The sequence below is a fragment of the Eurypyga helias genome, unplaced genomic scaffold (genome assembly GCF_000690775.1).
Source record: "Eurypyga helias isolate BGI_N326 unplaced genomic scaffold, ASM69077v1 scaffold10560, whole genome shotgun sequence".
Classification (NCBI taxonomy): domain Eukaryota; kingdom Metazoa; phylum Chordata; class Aves; order Eurypygiformes; family Eurypygidae; genus Eurypyga; species Eurypyga helias.
The window spans coordinates 30,257-50,671 of record NW_010225118.1 but is presented as its reverse complement, the minus strand read 5'-3'; the positions used below and the strand labels follow the sequence as shown (position 1 = coordinate 50,671).

At 41.0% G+C, this 20,415-nt stretch overlaps 1 protein-coding gene across 1 annotated transcript; it reads right to left on the bottom strand.

Annotated features, from left to right (window-relative positions):
• Window positions 1-2,053: 2,053 nt before the first annotated feature.
• Window positions 2,054-19,760, bottom strand: IL18RAP (interleukin 18 receptor accessory protein). Its single transcript, XM_010148194.1, has 11 exons — window positions 19,629-19,760; window positions 17,594-17,729; window positions 16,221-16,488; window positions 15,943-16,117; window positions 14,440-14,614; window positions 10,458-10,526; window positions 10,079-10,199; window positions 8,176-8,330; window positions 7,204-7,341; window positions 3,117-3,287; window positions 2,054-2,475 (listed from the first exon to the last, which is right to left on the bottom strand). The coding sequence occupies exons 1-11, from the start codon at window positions 19,758-19,760 to the stop codon at window positions 2,054-2,056; spliced, it is 1,962 nt and encodes a 653-aa protein (XP_010146496.1).
• Between the last annotated feature and the right edge of the window lie 655 nt (window positions 19,761-20,415).

Sequence of the window (20,415 nt, the reverse complement as noted above, 5' to 3'; positions counted from 1 at the left end):
CCACTATCAAAAAAAAAAAAAAACACCAAACCCAAGCTCTGCAACATGCACCATTCAGGCAGCAAGCGCAGCACGAATAAATAGCATCAGGTGGGAGAGACGGTGACACCCTGAGCAGGCAGGAGAGCCTGCTCCATACCTTCCTCTCCTGCCCTCACTCCCCGTCTGCCTCCCCAGCGCAACTGGCACCTCAGGTACCACACTTGGCACGGGTCACTGGTCCTGTCTCACCTGGGAACAAAACTACCAGGTGTGTCAATAAATGGGCTCTACAGGGCTCACGGCAGGGACATCTGGTGGAGGACTCCACACACTGCCTTCTCATTCGGAAATGCGGCAGCTCTCTTCAATGCATGTCTGCAAATTTATACACATTATGGTAATAGAAAGAAGAAGGTCTGAGTCAGATCACATGCCTAAAACCAGATGTTGAGTTGTCTTGTACATAACATTTCTTTTATTCATACCAGCAAGGACAACCAAATTATCATCCTCCAACGAGACACTGACCAGTAATTTTTAAAAGGTCAGCCTATTCTGTCATCCACAAAGAACTATCATGTTTAGTGTTAGGATAATAAAGTGTGCAAACATAGTAATGTTGAACAGAAACTGCTAAAGCCTGTATTACATACATTAGAAGTGACTAAATTTAATTTACTGACAAATTACTCAAATTAACCACTGATCTGGTTTTGTTGGAAAGCAATGCTGAACCTCACAGGCTGTCGGGTTACCTCTACATTAGTGATCCAGCGTGTGCGCTCTGAGATGCTCTGCAGTGCAAAGCAAAAGGCAGCAAGTGGTGACAATTGGGAAATTTGCTTCAAAAGCTTATCATGGTCTGAACTAACACCCCTCCTAACTAAAACCCCAATGCAGGTGCAACTGCAGTGTTAAAATTTTCTTTGGCACAGGTGTTTGATATTCTGTTTTCACATGAGGCACTATCTTCTGCCCCACAGCACACCCACCATTCGTCTCACTGAAGGCTTTGAACCCAGTACAAAACCAGGTGGATAATGCTCAGCCTGCTCGGCAGAGTGGTTCTTTTTTCCAGTATAACGGTCTTGTTATCAGCAGTATTTCTTGAAGTCCCTTTCCAACAAGGAATCAGGCAGATGAGATAATCAATTAGGCATTATAAAACAAGGATTTGTTGACTTGAAGGCCAAATGAGGTCAGCAGAACACCAGATCAGTGGCTCTCCTGTTCAGATTTTCTTAACACTAAATATTGTCTTTGACTTAGCTACAGCTGTGCACACACAGACTGCAAACTGCCTTGAGGGTAAGTCATACAAACTCTGGAATATCAGCAGCCAGAGGGATGCAAGGGAAGGACTTCAGAGTACCTGGAAGTCTACTAGCTGTGGCAACCAGGGCTTTGATTGACAACCACGATGCATCGATAATACTGAGAGATTCAGTGGGACCCATGAGTGACCAGCACCAGACAGGATCAGCAGTGTGCAGATGTTTCCGAGTGTGAAACGCTTCACAACTGATAGGAATGCTTTCTCCCATTGCAGGAAGGAACAAGATGCCTGGGATCAGCCCTGACACAGTGTTCCTTCTTTCCTCAACCCCTTTGGCATACCAAGTTGTGGCAGTGTCACAGGGTTTTTCTTCCTCGGTACTCCCACCAGAGGAGGTAACTCATTTAGTCTGGTGTCTGGATTTGTCCCACTTGATGGCACAGGAAAATTAAACTGCAAGCTTCCCCTGGAGTTCCCTTTTTTAATCTTTTTCTAGAAAACAAGTATAAAAATATTCCAGAAGAAATACAGAAGAACAAAACATTCATATATATGTCTCAACATCATAGCAAAATAGTATAATAAATATAATATCAATAATAAGTAAATAATAATTTATGAAAGATAGCTCACATTTGCAGTTGTGTGCAGTGCTACTTAGTTTTACTGTGGGCTGCAGCACTGTCACGCTGCAGACCTTCTCACTGTTTTGCAGTGAACTATTGCTGACTGCAGTGACAGTCCACGGTGGTCAGCAGATGTAGAAAAGGTCTTTTACAATCATTCACCATTCAGTCACCATTCCTGAGCCTGTTGCCATCTCTCTGTGAAATTTCTGCTGAAATTTCGATATACCAGACTGAATAACCTTTGGAAAAAGCCCTTTGGGCTGCAGTTTCCCAGCATCTTAGTAGTTTTCACTGGCATGTGGTAATGCATGTATTTCCAGAACTTATTGTTTGAAGCAGCAGAAATAGAAGACTTCCAGGTAACAACGGGTAAAATCCGAAGAGCTTTCTTCACTACTGGTGGCAAAGCCTCTGGCTCCTGAAAAGCTTGGAATTTTATTAATACCAGTTTGATCTTTTTGTCTTCCAATGCACAGTTCACTGCTGCCTGCAGTTCAAAGATGCTTGGTCCACTAACGTAGGCTGGGCTCAAAATAATTATTGCTCTTCTGCTTTGTTTAATAGCTGTAACAACTTCATCTGTGTATGCTGGAGAAGAAGTGGTGATTGTTATTGCATTCTGTAACGGACTCTTTATCTCATCAGTTCCTTTATAAACAGCTAAAACCCAGAAGTAAGGAAAACCAAACCTAGGGACGCTGAGCATCACATAACCCCTAGAAATATGTTTGCTATCAGAGGGTACCACAGCCATTCTTATGCAGCCTGGAGAACACAACTTGCTGCTCAGGAGGTGGAGGGCACAGCTGAGACCTCAACACACTTTGTTGGTGCTCAAGCAGGGTCTCAAGGGACACTTGGACTTGTCTTTGTCTCTCCCAGGCAGAGGTACTGAGGGCTTTCTAACTACTGCAGGTAGCACTGACAAGTTGCTCAGAAAGTGACTACTGAAATATTTAGGGTCTTCTTTTCAGAAATGGAGTCTGCTTGCAAAGAAATTCTTGGACAAGAAGCATTGTCTCAGCCTAGCAGGCCCCAGCAGCCACACTTAAACATACGTATTTCTTAGGTGCAGGGGTCAGATATAAAGATCAAAACATGATGAGATTTGAGCAGAAACTCGAGTACCAAACCATACCATTTGCTGATCTGCTGCTTAAGGTTTTGTGGAAAACAAAAAACAATTCTATAAAGAACTAAAGATTTCCTACCATCCATGGGGAACTTACCTCCTCCTGGAAGAATATCTCTTTCAAGAATGCATAACTTGTATCCATATTTATTTTCCAGCATATCTGGAAGAAGCTCCAGGGCAAATTTTTCCTCACTAATTAAAGTGGAGTCACTTTCAGAAGAGTTTAGTTTTGCATAGGATACAAATGCATCAAATTCTTTGCCATCTAAAGTAAATAAATAACACTATAGATTAACAAGTCTGCTTGAAGCATTCAGCTTCTTAATGCTCAGTTTCTATTTATTTCTATTTAATTAGGTAAAACAGAAGCCTAAAGTTATCACCTGTTCATGAAGTACAGCCATCCAGCTATACAAAGTCAACCCTTACTTCTCACTGTCTTGCAAGTTTTGTAGACATACACTACCAAAGCAAATGAGGAAGTTACAGAGGTACAAGGAGGTTTAAATCAGGCAGTTTCTGCATTTTCATAAACATGGTCCAGTTTGCATCAGTGGAAGATCTGTCCCCTTCTAGGCAAAATCCATGCTGTAGGGAATGATTCTCAATCTTTTCTCATTTGCTCAAATGATGAGTCCAAAAACACTCATCAGTGCACAACTCACTTTGAAAATAAGGTGAATTTCAAAGGAGCAATTATCTTACATATTAGCTTCTTGCAAAAGATGTTCTGTATTTCATACACTGTTATTTTTCTAATTGGACAGACTGGTGCAAGTTGCAAAGCCGAAGCCTGATCCAAGTATCAGCTCAGACACTGAGTACTGACGAGTTCCTGAATTTCATTTCAGTCTGATTAAAAGTGTTTGTGAGGTGCAGATGAAAAATACATAAAGAACTTTTCTCATCTTTGAAACACCCTGGTACTGATGACCTGAGTTAATCCCATTCCCAGCTACAAGGCAAGAACGCATCTTATCTATTTGCTGATTAAAATTTGAACTACACTTGAGGGAGGAGGAAGTAAAACATACATAGTTTCTGGTGAAATCAAAAGGTGCAGTGGACTCAGTCCGGTTCCCCATATGTAGTTGCTTGATGCCATTCAATGTGTCCTAAGGTTGATGAAACTGCCAAATATGATGTGGGAACGATTGGAGGCCTAAATCTTTTGGAATAGCAGGACATCCTCGGTCAGCCCAAATTTCTACTGGTGCTGAAGCTCTTGTGGTAACAGAGGAAGCTGATTCACTTTGCTAGCTACTCACTGTCTTTTACTGAGTTATTTTTCCGCCAAGCTGAGCCAATTCAGGCCCACAAGAAAAAATTGCCAACAGCAGGCATGCAGAACCAGTGTGGGATTTGAAGGTGGGGCAGAGGGTCACTAGATTGGTTTAGCTGAACTTCAGTTCAGCTACACCCTGCACTGAAGCTCCTTTGAAAACATTTTTAAAATTACAATAAATTGTGCTACAAGCCAGATATTCCTCATTTCACCCACAGAGGTCACTGCAATCTTATTAGATAATGACCAATAATAAATACATCAGTTTTCCTTTATAATACTACTATTACAATAGCAAGTTAAAAACAAATGCACAGTAAAAGCGATGATTTTTTTTTCCCCAGAATCTTACAGGAGAGTTACAATCTGAGGAACATTTGGCACAAACATTTAAGATGCCCAAAGGATAGGAAATGAAGAATAGCTGAGTTAAGCAAAGTGACTGCACACATGGTCTATAAAAGTTAGTATCATGGCTTCTGCACTGTTTCTTTCTCCTTGTGGAAGAAGGTAAGACTTTTAAGAGATACATCTGAATTGGCTAAGAAGGAAGCCCAAGGGTGAGAGTGGCATGAGAGTAAAGGTGACCTTATTGCTGTCTTCAGCTACCAAATGGGAGGGTACAGAGATGGTGGAGACAGGCTCTTCTTTGAGGTGCACAGTAATAGGAGAGGAAGCAAGAGACACGAGTCACAACAAGGGAATTTCTCATTACATGTTAGTGAAAAAGTTTGCACTGGGAGTGGGGTCAAACACTGGAGCATGTTGTCTAGAGAGGATTCTCAGGCCACAAGGTCAGAAGTGTGGCCAGCAGGTCGAGAGAGGTGATTCTGCCCCTCTACTCTGCTCTGGTGAGACCCCACCTGGAGTGCTGCATCCAGCTGTGGAGCCCTCAATATCAGAAGGATATTGACCACTTGGAGCGAGTCCAGAGGAGGCCACGAAGATGATCAGAGGGCTGGAGCACCTCTCCTATGACGAAAGGCTGCAAGAATTGGGCTTGTTCAGCCTGGAGAAGAGGAGGCTCCGGGGGGACCTCATTGCAGCTTTCCAGTATCTGAAGGGGGCCTACAAGGGTACTAGGAGAGGACTTTTTACAAGAGCCTGTAGTGATAGGACAAGGGGTAATGGGTATAAATTGAAATCAGGGAGGGTTAGATTAGATATCAGGAAGAAATTCTTCACAGAGAGGGTGGTGAGGCACTAGAACAGGTTGCCCAGAGATGTTGTGGATGCCCCATCCCTGGCTGTCTTCAAGGCCAGACTGGATGGGGCTCTGAGCAACCTGGTCTAGTGCAAGGTGTCCCTGCCCATGGCAGGGGGGGTGGAACTAGATGATCTTAAAGGTCCCTTCCAACCCAAACCATTCTATGGTTCTAAGGCCCTGAGCATCCCGGCCTAGGTTGACTCTGCTTTGAGCATGGTGTCAGATCAGGGGACTCCCAGGACTCCCTTCCAACCTTGTGGGATTCTGCAGTTCTCTGATTCTGTGCAAAGAGGCATGGGATAAGAAGTGATGGAAAGGAAGAAACAGCCAAATTAAGTCATTGCTACTGCTTTGCTGCTCTATGAGGAAGCCCCTTCAGACCTCAGGTGACTTGAAACGCATCCACATGAAATGAGGACATAATCCTGCAGATGAGAACATGTTTTATGGCTCATTACTTTAGGCAGATAACTACCTGAATGTGCACAGCTGCACACTCCATGCCCCCACCCTGCAAATGGTTCTGTGGGCATGCGGTTCATGGGACTCAGGGAGCGGACTCAGAGGCTGCCATGGTGGAACCCAGAGGTGTGTTCAACTTCAGTGCACAAATCTTAGCAAGTCTGTCTCTGTCCTACTGACATATAGGGCAAGTTCTAAGGGGACTTTCCAGAGGTTCTTGAATCAAACTGTTATCAAATAGAGGGGAAATTTTGAGTGATTTCCCAAATCTCTTTTGCCAGCTGCCTTAGGGCTGACAAAAATACTTTCCAAAAGGGCTGTTAATTAATTGTCTTATTGTGTATGTATTTATAGATATCTAGATACAATTATTTCACACTCGTACGATCGACATATGCACATGAAAACACAAAAGCAGACTCAAACACCCCTTATCTGAAGCTGCATCAAGATTCAAGAATTTTTAGAAAAATTTCCTAGGGCACATACTGTCAGATTTCTTTCAGCCCATGTAAGACAATTATGTGTTAAGTTCTTTGAAGTAGGCATTGACATTTCTGATACATTCTTGCACTGCTTACTGAGTCGGAGGCGCATTTTAGCTAAGATGATAGGGCAACGCTACTATGGAGATTTGAAATATCGGAAGCTGATCACTCTGGTGTAAATGTCAAGCTGGTCAACAGAATATTTAGAAAGGAATTGTGAATATTTCCTAAATATACACTTCCCAGTTAGTGCTCTATATCGTCTTATTTCTCCCCTTTGTTCATTCTTCTCAGGAGTTATTTGGCTTCAGGTGAAGAATACAATAGACTCCAGAGTCCTTCACTTAGTTCTTCAAGGACATTTGATGCTTGTCTACAGGTTCTGTTGAACACTTTAGGAGAATGAGGTTAAAATGTTGGAGATGTTCTATTATTCCCTGCGAAGCTGACCGCCAGAATTCAGCTTCCTGTTTTAATCTTCCATGGGTAAATTAGGGATCTTGTAAAAGGCTAACTGTGACATTTCAGTTGGTGTTAGATATTTCCTCCACACTGCCTGGCTTTTTTTCCATCTGAATCCACTGAGCGTCTTGTCAGCTTTAACAGCCTTTGTATCATCTCAAAGAGAACAGGGTCATTATGAGAATTTAATTAAGCGGTTAATTCACATGAGATTAACCATGTGGCAAAGGGCAGTAGAAAAAAATGGAGAAAATTAATATTACACAATGTTTCTTACCTCCTGTAGTTTCGTTGTGGACCAGATAACTTCGGTACATCAGCACTATTTCAATCCAGTGCTGGTAAATAAAGGCAGTGCACAACAGGAATGCAAATAGTGTAGAAATGGCACTACATAGTACATATAAGAGAAACACTGTAGAAAGAAAAGTTCCCATCATAACTCAGGCCTTCCAAAATAATCTTGACACTTAGATGAAAAATTCAGTCGAGAAATGGGGGCAAACCATCTCACAATCTTTGTTCTTGCCCCGCTGGCAAACTTTATGTAAGTTTATTCATTTAGCTGCAAACCTTAACACAGAGTTTCAGTCTACCATCAGGGTACCTTTTTGGAATGACTTCTCCTTGATGGTATGAAAAGCCAATCTGTGACACAAGGCGCAGAGAAAACGGTCTGGGGTACACTCAGAAGGGCTGAAAGTAGTCATCACTTGGGATGGAAAAGTCACATCAGCACACACATAGCTGCACACAGTGCCCTGCTGGAGACTTCCTGTGCCACTCCAGTGATGAACCTCCACTGTGAACTACGGTTCAACGGTTTAATTTCCACACTGATTCTGGTATTGGCCTTTGCCTGAAAGGCTGCCACATTCCTATCAGTTACGGTAACTTCTCAGAAACATGCATGCTAAGGACTGGGGAAACAAACAGAAATGTCTTATGAAAATCAAGGAATACTACTGCTTTCAGCAGCTGCTCTGCTTCAGTTAGATAGATTGTCTGTTAATGTTCAGAGTTGCTACTCTCCTCTTGCAATATCTAGTATCTAGTCCCCAGATACCCCTGTCTTTCTGAGTAGTCCTAAGAATAATGTGCCTTTCAAGACATCTGACAAACCAGAGTTTTTCCATTCAGCTTCAGGAAACTTCTGCAGCTGACTAAAAAGCCAGTAACAATGGGGAGTGAATTTGTAGCAGTGAGTAAAACAAAATGTGTTTTCAATAGCAGACATTGATAGTTTTACCTCTCTGCTTTCTTTTCAGCTGGATCACAGCGGAGGCATTCCCCACCAAATTCTCAGCAAAGCACGTGAAGTTGCTTCTGAGATCCCATTCGGTAACTTCTTTCAGTTTTGCAACATGAAGAAGTGTGTACCCCTTTAAACCTTTTGGATAAACACTAAAGAGAAAAAAAAAAAGGATATTTGCATGATACCTTTGCTGTTCATTCACACAATCTCCAAATATCTTAACTACAAAGAAAGAGCTTGAAAATTCTTAGCATTCAGCTTGAACTTTAGCAGCAATATTCTGGTTTGGCACTTCCGTTTGGTTTTTACATTGTAAGAAAATACTAACGTCAAAGGTATGCAGACTGAAAGGTTTATTCTTAATTCATCAAGTCAGCAAAACACTTAAGCACTTGCCTAGTTTTAAATATGACTTGACTTCTTAGAAAATTACAAATAATATTGTAGATGTAAAAAAATACCCCAGAGAAATGCAGGGAAGTGAAACTTCAAAAAGAAGCCCTAGGAGAGGACCACCTGGGCAAAAAGTCTGAGCAGCACAGCCACTTGCACAGGAGTGAAAAGTTCAGAGACAGCATAGGCAAACAGAGTAAAACAGGTATAAGGGATGGAAGTATAGGAAATGAGGAGGTAACAGACGAATCCCTTAGGTCCTGCTGAGGGTTGTGGGGAACAGATCTGTGACTGCAACTACTCGAGAACACCCAGGGCTTCTGAGTGTTAGCATTTCTCTTTGAAAGCCACAAGTACAGGCATCTCTGGGTGGTCCTGAAGACACCTCACATCATGCCACTACAAAATTACAATCTTCCATGGCCCTACCTCTGCTGACTCAAGATACACAGGCGTGATCATGGGCAAGGATTCAACCTGTACTGAAAGTCTGTTGGGAATGTTTTATTCATTTGGGTTTTTAAAAAATAAACAAACAGAAATTGTATGCATGCAAAAAGCTAAAAACTTGGTAAGAAGAAGGTTACAAAGCTAAACATTCAAAACTTAGGAAAATCTAGTTTCCAGTCTACCTCATGAGTGAGTTGTGTGTGTGTGTGTGGTATCATCATTTGTTATTTTTTTCCCATATGACTCCTGTTAAGAACTTGATTTTAGCAGTGACAGCAGGTCTTTTTCTTCTCCGAGTGTACAGTAAAGTTTTCCCCTAAAGACAACTCAGGGCTGCATAATGATGCAAGGCACACTTGTCTGTGTTGTCTCCAAAGTGTTTCTTGCCCAAGTTGGACACATGTAAGTGAATGAGACAGGCAAGTACTGGAAGGAAAGGGAAGAGTGGTGACTATTTGTGTTGTCCCCAGGTCACAGGAAAGCTTTCCCCCACACATGGATTCTCTGCAGGGTCTGGTTAATTCTCACCATGGAAGACTACTGAAATTCAGTGTCCTGAAATTCAGTGCTGCAAGTCTGAGTCAATAAACACACTCCGACACTTGAGTCACCCAAACTCCTTTCAGTGTCCACAGTACTGTTTTACTGCTCTGGTGTAGTCCCCACTCGGTGACAGCTTCCAAAGACAGATTGTGTGAGTTGCTAGCAAGGCACAACAGAAGGAACACTTGAAGACAGCTGCTGCAGGCACAGGCAACCAAGCACCATTCATGTTGAAGATGTCCATGAATTAAAGCTTTAGAAAGAAGAGTTAAGATTGTGCACAAAGTTTGAGTTCTTGACTTTATGGCCATCAACATGTGCTTCTGTATGCAAAGTGCATGTGCCTGTCACATGCTTGTAGACATACACATTAATATGTTGAAGAACAGAGCCTTCTAAGTTTCTTTCAGTAAAATGTATTCAGTAAAGCTATTGTAGAAGGATTTTTACAGTTGCTGACTCTAGTAGTAATCAGAATACTGTGTTGGGTTTTTTTTCTTTTCTTTCTTACCATGTTTCCTGATTCAATTTCTCATTTATGTTTTCTTTGTTGTTTCTTTTCCACTCTATCCTCATCGGAGAAACTTTTTCAAACCCAAACTGTACACGGCATTCCAATTCAAGTGGCTTTCCTGGAACAAATTAGCACAGGAAAACCATGCATGGAGGTCACCAGAATATTTTTTTCTTAAATAGCCTGGGATCTGTATAACACATGATGCTTTCTTTAACATCTACAAAGATATATATGAAGAAAACAACTACATTTTACATAAAATGCTCACACTCCTAGAGAGCAAGGCGGTTTTGCTTTATCAAGATCTACCATTATCTATCAAGAACTCATTTAAACATTTTCTTTCACTTTCAGATGAGGAATCAAAACTTACCAAGCTCTGCTTCGAGGATCACCACACCACTGGGATACAAGAAGTTTGGTGGATGGATAGTGTTTTTTGCTGCAATTAACAGGAATACTGTTAATAATTATAATGCTATCATCGGTGAAGAAGATCAGAGGAAATATCTTACAGAATTTTCTTTTTCAAATGTTAGGTGGAATTTAGACACCTAAGCCCAAGAGGATGATTTACAGTTGCTGGCGTGTGTGAGAATGCACAGATAAGGGAGTTTTGACCACAAAATTCATGTAGCTACTTAAATACCTGCTATCTCAATTACTCTGAAGCATTGCAATCTCACATGAGCTGAGGAGCTCAGCATCTATCCTGCACTTAAGGTTATTTAGGATTCAGAAATAAGCCCCTTGCAAAGCTCCCTGAAGGATGTAATCCTCATACCAGTTCCCTACCAAGCCCCATTCCATGCCCAGTTAGCATATATACAGCACACACACCTCAATCACTTTAAATACACAGCACAGGGACTTGCATTAAAATAACCATGTTTTTTGAAAACAAGGGCTGTCAAAGGGCAAAGATAATGGCAACCACAGTTCATACAGCTACTAAGCAATTACCCAGGCTCTGAAAAAACAACCTGAAGGGGCTAAAACCCACAGCACTGATATTCTAGGAAAGTCCCATACTACAGGAAACAGCACCATAGAACACTTTTTTTCCTTTTTTTTTTTTTTTAAATGAAGCCACAAGAGAGAAATGTATGCAAGATTCAGGGGGAATATATATGTATGTGACATCTTTGAAGTGTTTTTCTGACTGTGCTGTGAAGTGAGGGAAAAAAACTGAGAAACACAGCGCTCTAGCTCAGTTTCAGCCAGATCAGAATAAAAGCAGAGCTAGTCAAGCCTGCTTGGAAAATATTGTGGGAATATAGCCAGAGAGAAGAGTGAAAGAGCACCAGGCATTGTAACCCAGCACATAGAGGTCTCAGAAGTTGGTGAAACATGGTTTCCAGACGTTATCTTGATGGGATGTATCTATTTTTCCCATGACTTCTTAGTGCCAAATGCATCAAACATCTTCAAAAAAGGGACCAACTATTTCAGAAGCCTGCTGTCTTCACTAGAGCATAGAACCAGTTGCCTCACCTGACACCTTTCTTTTGCTCCCTAAATCTTGTTCTTCCTTCCACAGAGTGGCCCACTTTCCACCAGGAATCTGAGAATAAGTCCTGTGCTACTGTCATACAGAAACAGCTGTACAGGGTCCATCCTGCTCAGGGTGTAGAATAGATATATCTATGCTTTCCTCTGGGACCTCTGACTGGAGAGACGGGACTGTCTGATGAACAGTGGCTTACAGCACTCAATCACAGCTATCTGGAGAAGAGCATAACCACATCTCTTTTTTTAGCAAACTAAACAGTCTCCCTCATTCTTACTCCTGAGTTGCTAGCATGCTCCCTTTCACAGTGTTGACATTGTCCAACACCACTGCCAGGCAACACCTGGGCTTTACCTGAAGGGTAGCAGAGGACAGTAAATCTTATGGAAAAGGTCACCATGATTTGAAGGAGAACAGAAGGCCGTGCCATATTACTGTCATAGAGTGCTGGCCAGTTTTTACTAAACCATACAAACCTTTTAGAAGCACAGGAGCAGGAAATTCCACTGTGTCATATGACAAGCAAGCAGGGCAGAAGACCAGCTTGGCTGAACAGGGAACTCCTCATGGAACTCAAGAGGAAAAGAAATTGTGTGATCTCTGGAAGTGAGGTCAGGCTGTGTAGGAAGATTACAGAGCTGTGGTTCATATATGCAGGGAGCAGACACGAAAGGCCAAAGCTCAATTAGGGTTGAAACCGGCCAGTGTTGTGTCAGATAGCAAGGATTTTTCTATGTATGTTAATAGAAAGGTGAGATCTAAAGAAAACATTGGATCGATAATTGTTGAAGACAGTCATCTGGCTAAAAGGAATGAAGAAAAAGTGGAGGTATTCAATGCAGGTTTTGCCTCAGTCTTTAACAATACTGATAGACCTCGGGCTGCCCAGTCCCCTGAGTCAGAGGACCATGAGTGTTGGGAATAGTGATTTTCCTTTTTTTTTTTTGTCCTTTTGTGGACACTGAAATTATAAGAGACCACCTGTATCAAATGAATGTTCATAAGTCCATGAGGGCTGATGGGATTCATCCCAGAGTACTGAAGGAGCTAGCAGATATTATGTCAGGACCCATCTCTGTCATCTACCTTGATCTACATCTTGGGAGTCTCAGAAGGTCCCTGCTGACTGGAAGCTAGCCAAAGTTATTCCAGGCTACAAAAAGGGCATGAGGAAATACCCATGGAACTACAGACATGTTAGCCTAACCTCAGGTCCTGGAAAAATTATGGAAAAGGTTATACTGAGTATGACTGAAAAGCATTTAAAGAATAATGCAGGCACAGTCAACATGGGTTCATAAAGGAAAAGTTCTGTTTAATGTGATACTCTTCTGTATGATAAGGTCACTCGCCTAGAGGATGAAGGGAGGGTGGTGGATGTAGTTTTTCTGGATTTTAGTAAGGTCTTTGATACTGTCCCTCACAGCATCCTTCCGGACAAGCTCTCCAACTGTGAGATGAACAGGTTCATGGGGCACCAGGTGAAGAACTGCCTGAAGGGCAGAGCTCAGAGGGTTGTAATAAATGGAGCTACATCTGGCTGGCAGCAAGTCACCAGCAGTGTTCCTCAGGGTTCAATTCCTGGGCCAGTGCTGATCAATGTATTTATCAGCGATCTGGATGAAGAAGTTGAACACACCATTAGTTCACTCATGATACCAAACTGGGTGGTGCTGCTAACTCTCTTGAGGGACAGGAAGACTTGCAGAGGGATATAGATAGATTGGAGAACTGGATTATGATTAATGGGATGAAATTTAACAAGTCAAAATGCTGGGTTCTGCACCTAAGATGGAGTGATGACAGGCACAAGTGTAACTTGGGAGAGGAGTGTCTGGAGATCAGCCCTGAAGAAAGGGATCTGGGGGTGCTATTCAACAGCAGGCTCTCTCTGAACCAGCAGCATGCCCTGGCAGCCAAGAGGGCAAACCACATCCTGCATCATACAGCATCAACAGATAGTCAAAAGAGGTGACTATCCCCCTGTCTTCAGCATTGGTGCGTCCCCACCTTGAGTTCTGTGTGCAGTTGTGGGTCCTACAATTTAAGAGGATGTTTAGATCCTTGAATGCATCTAGAGGAGGGCAACAAAGCTGGTGAAAGGAATGTCCTATGTGGAGCAGCTGAGGACTTGGGGTTTGTTTAGTTTGGAGAAAAGGAGGCTAAGGGGCAACCTCATGGCTCTCTACAGTTGTTAGTTGGATTGCTCACACGTGTCCTGTTTCCTCTGCTGTTAAAAGGTACATGGAAGATGGGCAGTGATCCCACCCACATTACCTTCCTCCTCATTGTCAAGTGAAAAAAAAGAAAGGTCTCATCCATGCCACAAAGAATGATTTTGTTATCTAATTCCTACTTTCACATAAGCCTCTACTTCAAGGACAGGGGTAGGACTGAGATGCACTGCTTTTGGCCACATTTCCCATGTGGGATTAACACTGGTCCCTCCTACAATGTGAATATCTTCTTAACACTCTCCATATAGTACATGAAGAACATTGGCATTAGTTGGAATTTCACGAATTCTACTCCCAGATCAAGAGACCTAAGTCCTTTTACAGATATGATCCCCACTGTTAGGAACTACAATAAACCCGAGGCAGAATTAGATGTTGAAAATGATGGCGTTGTATGCTACCTGTTATTATTGAACATTGAAAGTTCTAGTCAATGACCCAAGATGTCCTCAGAATACTTGGAAAAGGAATTTAGTGACCATGGAGCTAATACAGTTTACAGGTTTTTCAGAACAAGAGCCTGACCGACAGAGATAAATAGTCGAAGAAAGAATAGAGAAAACATACTTTACTTGAGGTATTTTATTCTGAGTTATTATAATACTCACCAATGACTTCTACTGTTACTGCTGTTCTCATTGTCCACGTGGTAGTATTGTCATACAGAGTGTAATCACACACATACATTCCAGCATCTTTGTCATAGGTTGGATTCAAGTAGATTTCATTATGCTTAAGCTTTAGGCTTTGCCTGCTTTTCCTGTATGTTATCTGATGACCATCCTAATGAAAAGAAAAAAAATATCAAGGAATTAGAACAAATTTTTGGTGTTGTTGTTTCTATTATTAAATTATATTTTAAGATATTTGGATAGTATTACCAGGGCAGTGGGGCTAAGCCAAACACCGAAAGCCAAACATTGAAGCCCAAAAAAAGATTTATTAGGAGTCTGAGGACATTTGTCAGTTATATTAAAAAATTGTGGTCTATAATATGTGAATACAATATGTCTTTTTAAGAAATTATTTAAAAATGGTGCTTGCTGAGAGAAATGTGAAATCATGAATGTAATGTAAATTAAACTCCTATTACTAAAGAGCAAGAAAAAAGATCACTTTTTATAGACAGGGTATTTTTTATTTCGTAAATATATTATTTTGAAAACATTTTCATGTTCTTTCATGAGAAGTAAATCAGTTTTTGATTGTCTGAGACTGTTACAACTTTTAAAAGGATGAGAACTGAACATTTTTTGAAAGAACTTTTACTTTTCAGCATAGTGTATTCGTATTCTCTACCACTAAGAGTTTTCTTTAAATCAAATTCCTGAAAAAAAATCCATTAATGCAACATGGAAAGAATGTACTTAAATCCATTGGGCCTTAGATCAAGATGTATGTAAAGATATATCTCATGTAAAGTTTGAAAGTAAATGAAGAGTAACTTTGACTAGATCATAATTCTACTTTGAATAAATAATGTGAAGAATACCAGGTAGTAAAAGGCACAATTGAAATTTCAGTCATTTTCATTTGCTCATTTATACAGGTTTGATGGTATATTGCAATCCTTATTAAAACAGTAGGAATAAATTTTACCTTGCGGGTATTTTAGTGGTCATTTGAAAAAGAGTAAGTCAGTAATGTTTCAGTGGAATAGTGTTTCATTTAAAAATAGGAATCTTGGAAAGAACGATTTGAAACATTTGTCTTAAAAGAATTTTGTTCATAACAATGCCACTTTTTCTTTGGCATATTTAATATTTTCGGGATTTAAAATGGCAAAACACAACTTAAAATTTTAAATTTCAATATATGTCAGTTTTGTAAAGAACTTTTTTTCATGCTCAATTACTTCAGATTCTTAGCTGAAGAGAAAACATTTCTAGGGTTCTATTTCTTGGAATAATATTTTGGGTGTGGCAAACCTTCAAAACTCCTACTTACTGACTAGATATATAACAATTCAAGATTCTACTTTTGGGTTGAATTTCTCAGGCTGCATTTTCTGATAAAGAAGTGTTCAAGAACTTGTGGCACATGACCATTAAGTAGACCTAAAGCTATACTTCCACTGAGCTTTTCTGAATGCTCAAGAGAGTGACTCTTACCTTATACCATTTTAAATCTGCCTTTTTCATGTGGCTGTAGCATTTTGTCCCAGGACAAGTTATTGAATTCCCATTGCCAGCAAGAAGATACAGCTTACTTGTGTCATAACCTGAACACTTTGCCACCTTCTTTGTTTGAACCTCCAAAATAATTTTGAGACATGGAATTTTTTCCCTGAATAATGCAGGGAAAAAAAAGTAAACATTTAATACATTAAAAAAAAAAAAAAGAAAATAAATCTCGTATATAAATATAAGCTTTTTGTTCTGTTATATACCGTATCATACAGATGTACACTCCGGAAGCGTTGTCCCTTAGTGGTTTAAACCAAAGTGTATCCCCTTGGAGAGCAGGATTGGAGCTTTTCTTGATAGCCCTCAGTAGCTCTTTATCCTTCTGATGCCAGAACCATTTCACCTTATGTTGTTTTAGAAGTGAGTTGTTATAAATGTGGGTGGCATCTCTATCTGGCAAAGCGCATTGTAAAACAAACTCCTCGTCACTAATTGCACGATACCATATTTGAGGTTCAGCATGGGAACATCCTGAAAAGCAGGACAATAAGATATCAGTACCACCTGAAAGAACACACAGTCAACACGTTAAAAAAAAAAAAAATTATGAATACTACAAAAAATACAACTTTACCTTTCTTTGTGTTAAATAATTTTTTATGTGGCCAGATGCTAGTCTAATAGAGAATTAATTTCCTTAAACATGGAATTTGGCAATGTTCTCAAAAGTTTATTTAAAGGTTCAAAAGGTTTATTAGGCCTTTTTCAAAAGCCTAATGTGAAAATAGTTTTTTAATGAACTGAAGATTTTCACCTGGGTGCTAACCTGTTAAACCTCAACCCTATAGAAGTGCAGGTGTAGCTCTTCTAGCTCTCCTCATTTTCATGGAGAAGGGATTGACATAAACCTGAAGAAGAGCCTGCCCACCACACCTCCTATTTAGGGTAAGATTGACAAATATTATCACCTCACTGCTTTCAAATATTTCTGCACATTTTTTCCAGTAACTGTCACTAATATTAGACTGATTTTTGGATTCTGAAAGCTGTGGTCATCAATTCTAATCCTGAATTCTCTAAAGGCTGACTGACCTTGCTCCACCACCCCTTCTGCCAAGCAGGATGTGGTAACCCTGTAAAGTATGGCAGGTTTTCACTTCAGCAGAAGGGAGGGCATAAATTCTTTGGTTCCCGCCTCTGCACCTGGGAGACCCTTTGCGGTTTCAGTTCCTCTCTACGAACTGAATAGGATCAAGCTCCTCCAGATAGATGGTGTGGGTAGAAGATTTTGATATATCAGCTTCACTCTGCATTTCTCTTCCTTCTTCCCCCCAAGAGGCTTGGACCAGCTGCTGGAGAGTTCAAGGAGTGACAGAAGCAATGCATTTGCTCCATTCAGTTCTCAGAAAGTCTCCTTTAAATTTTCCCTTTTATTTTCATTGGGGAACTGAATTTTTAATCATATTTAAGGTAAACTGTATTGCCAGTACTTAAAAAGCTTTCAGAAAGGCTAGAAACAGATGTTTGCCTGAACAGAGGCACAAAAAACTCATAAAGGCATGGCAGATGCAGATCCACTTTTCTCAGCTGTCAGAAAGCACCATGAATACCAAATTTCACCAAAGCAGAATCTTACCTGGCAAGTTAATCTCTCTGACTTCTGCCCCACTAACAAACAATGCTAGGATCCAACATAAAGTGAGCATGAATTTTTTTATTGATTTTGATTGATATTCTGAGACATTTTCTGTAAGAATCATGTTGCTTTCTGTAAAAGAGGAAAACAGATTTTTTTTTTTTAATAAAGAATGCTCCAATAAGATAGATAGGTAATCACATATTTTATTATGTAGCTCTACAAAACTTAGCAGACAGTATTTTCTAGATATTGTGCTTTTTAAAGACAAGGTTTGCAGCACACTTCCTGCTCACAGTATTTCACAAAAATGCAGGATAGATCATATGCAAGAATATGCAACAGTCTCTTTGAATACATCTAGCATAGAGTTGCTTACAGATGGATTTCCAAGTTATACCTACAGCAATGCAGAATTCCACATCTGGAGTGAAAATGCAGGTCTTTCAGCAGCTGTTGCTGTTAGAAGACGAAATTGTTCTCTAAGATGAGTGATAAGATACCAGATGACAAAATCAGCCTTTAGTTAATGACATCAGCAGCAGACTGAAAGGCATAACTAGCATCAAAACCCATGGAGCTCTGTTGTATCTTGAAGACCAAGAGACCCAGAGTGTGTAGACTGGATTCCTTTGGGATCAAACCAAATCCAAAAACGTGCTGCAGCTGCAAATGGCATTAAGTCCATGGGGCCGGAGTAGAACTATGCAGAAGTAAAACCCTCAAAGCATGTACTACGTGGACCCCATGTCTTTGACTCTAACTCTTTCACCCAAGATACACGCTCTTATTGGGCTTTATTACCAACTAAAATGAACATACCCTAAAAAGTCTGCTAGCATCAGCAGAGCAACTTAAAAAAGCTTTCTTCTCCTCTGTGTGCAGCATCAGGCATCACTTCAACACCAGAGTGCTGGACTGCACTGCCTGAATGATCCTAGAGAGACCTGCTGCACAGCGTAACATCCACACCATCACAAGGAATCAGCTCTGTGGTGTGCCATCTTTGAGCTGGGAACAGAAACACCCGGGGGATTTGGAAGCAGGTCCACAAAGCACTCAGCTGCACCCAGAGCTCCATATTACAGCACCCTGTCCAAGGCGAAACACCAAACCCTATTGTAGGCAGTGTTTCTCCTACCAAGATGTTTAATCGGTGTCCCACAGCCTTCTCAGCCATGGATCTAGGAGAAAGGCAAGATGTCAAGCATGCATATTCAACAGGTGTGGCTTAATTTGGGTTACTTAGTAAGAACATATCCAGTGCCTGTGATCGACATGTCTAGTGGGTCTGATTCAGGATCTCAGTGAGTAAAGGCTATGTGCTTTGCTGTTGTTCACATTATGCAACTGAGACCTCAAGGAGCTTTTTCCTTTGCTAGTCTGGCCAGAGAGTGACTATGCATTTGCACCGCTGCCAGAGAGGCACTGAGTCAGCCCAAGGGGAAAAAAGGTCAGGCAAAGGCTAGTCCTTTGTCTGTTGGCACCCTATGCAAATCAGACATGATTCATGCAAGAGAGCTTCCAGTGCACACTGTGCTAGCTAGAGAGGTCAAGAGAACTCCCACTCTGCAATTTTTCAGGCAGCTATTCTGCGTAGAGAGGAGCACGTTAGTCACGATTCTCTTCAGACTGTCTCTATTCCTTGCAAGTGAATGGAATGAACTATTTTTACGCTCAGAGGTCACACGGAGCATGTTAACTCATTTGTCTTAACACATCTTGGTGCTGTTACAGGTTGGCTGCTGCCAGTTGTCATCGTCCCACACATCTTTCAAAATCATCCTGAAACACCAAACCAATACATATATCCGAATAAAGACGCAGTTTCCTACCAGCACTGGGCAAAAACCCTCCTAAACTTTAAGAAGATTGTCTTATCCACTGCAAATGGATCAGTGGATCCTGATTCTTGAATCTGGGTTTATGGCAGTCGTAAAGACCTCTTTCAAGGCATTCATTAGGCCTTCATCTTTACCCCTCTTAATACTGTATAAAACAAAGGATGATGTTTTGAGTTATGTCACACAATAGCCCATGTAGCAAATGAAGACTTGTGCCAGTAGCAAGCAGGACCCAAGGGCCTTGTGTGTGATTCAGTGCTGCAGTTCCTTGAGCAGATGAGCTGATGTAATGGGTCACTGTTGTCCAAAGGGGAAAATCTCATCTACTTCCCATTTCTCTCCACTTCCCTTTCCCTTGATCCCAGGCAAATGGTCCAGCCCCTCTCATGTGACTTACTCAACATGAATAAGCCATCAGAAGCTACACGAGGCATGCAGCATGAGGCATGAGAAGTGGCACAAGATAAGCAGTGGAAGTATTTAGTTCCCAACTGCCTGTTTGTAATGATGGACATGCAGACTACACAAAGCGAAACGATATCCAATGACCACTCACAAAGCATTTAATAATGCCAGTGATGCATAATCTCTGTGTCATGTTTACTGCAGTTTACTGCCATACTGACAAAGCTCTCTTCAGGCTCAAAAGGTCACCACAAACAAGGAAGAAATGTGAAAGGGAAGGGTTAACTAATGAATGTTACAGCTTTGGTGAGCAAACTGTATAATTTTCTGTTGTTTTTTGTTAGCCGTGGGAAAATACACCACTGCCAATTTTTCTGCTAACTGATAACACTTTTATCAGAGAACCTCAGAAACTTTGCATTTTTATAGAGCTTAAAAGTATGGTAGCGTGTGAAATTAAGAAGTGTCATCCTGCAATAGTGCTTGACAGGAAGAGAGATATTGACAGCAGAAGCAGACAGAAATTACCAAAGGAGGGGGGTACCTGAAATAGGATAATGTTAAACTGACCAT

Excerpts from the sequence above, each read along its gene's own strand:
- IL18RAP (XM_010148194.1), bottom strand. The coding sequence starts at position 19,760 with ATGAGATTTTCCCCTTTGGACAACAGTGACCCATTACATCAGCTCATC. Across the intron at positions 16,489-17,593 it reads CAGAGAGATTAACTTGCCAG|GATGTTCCCATGCTGAACCT; the intron begins GTAAGATTCTGC and ends CCTGCTTTTCAG. Across the intron at positions 16,118-16,220 it reads GTGTACATCTGTATGATACG|GGAAAAAATTCCATGTCTCA; the intron begins GTATATAACAGA and ends TGCATTATTCAG.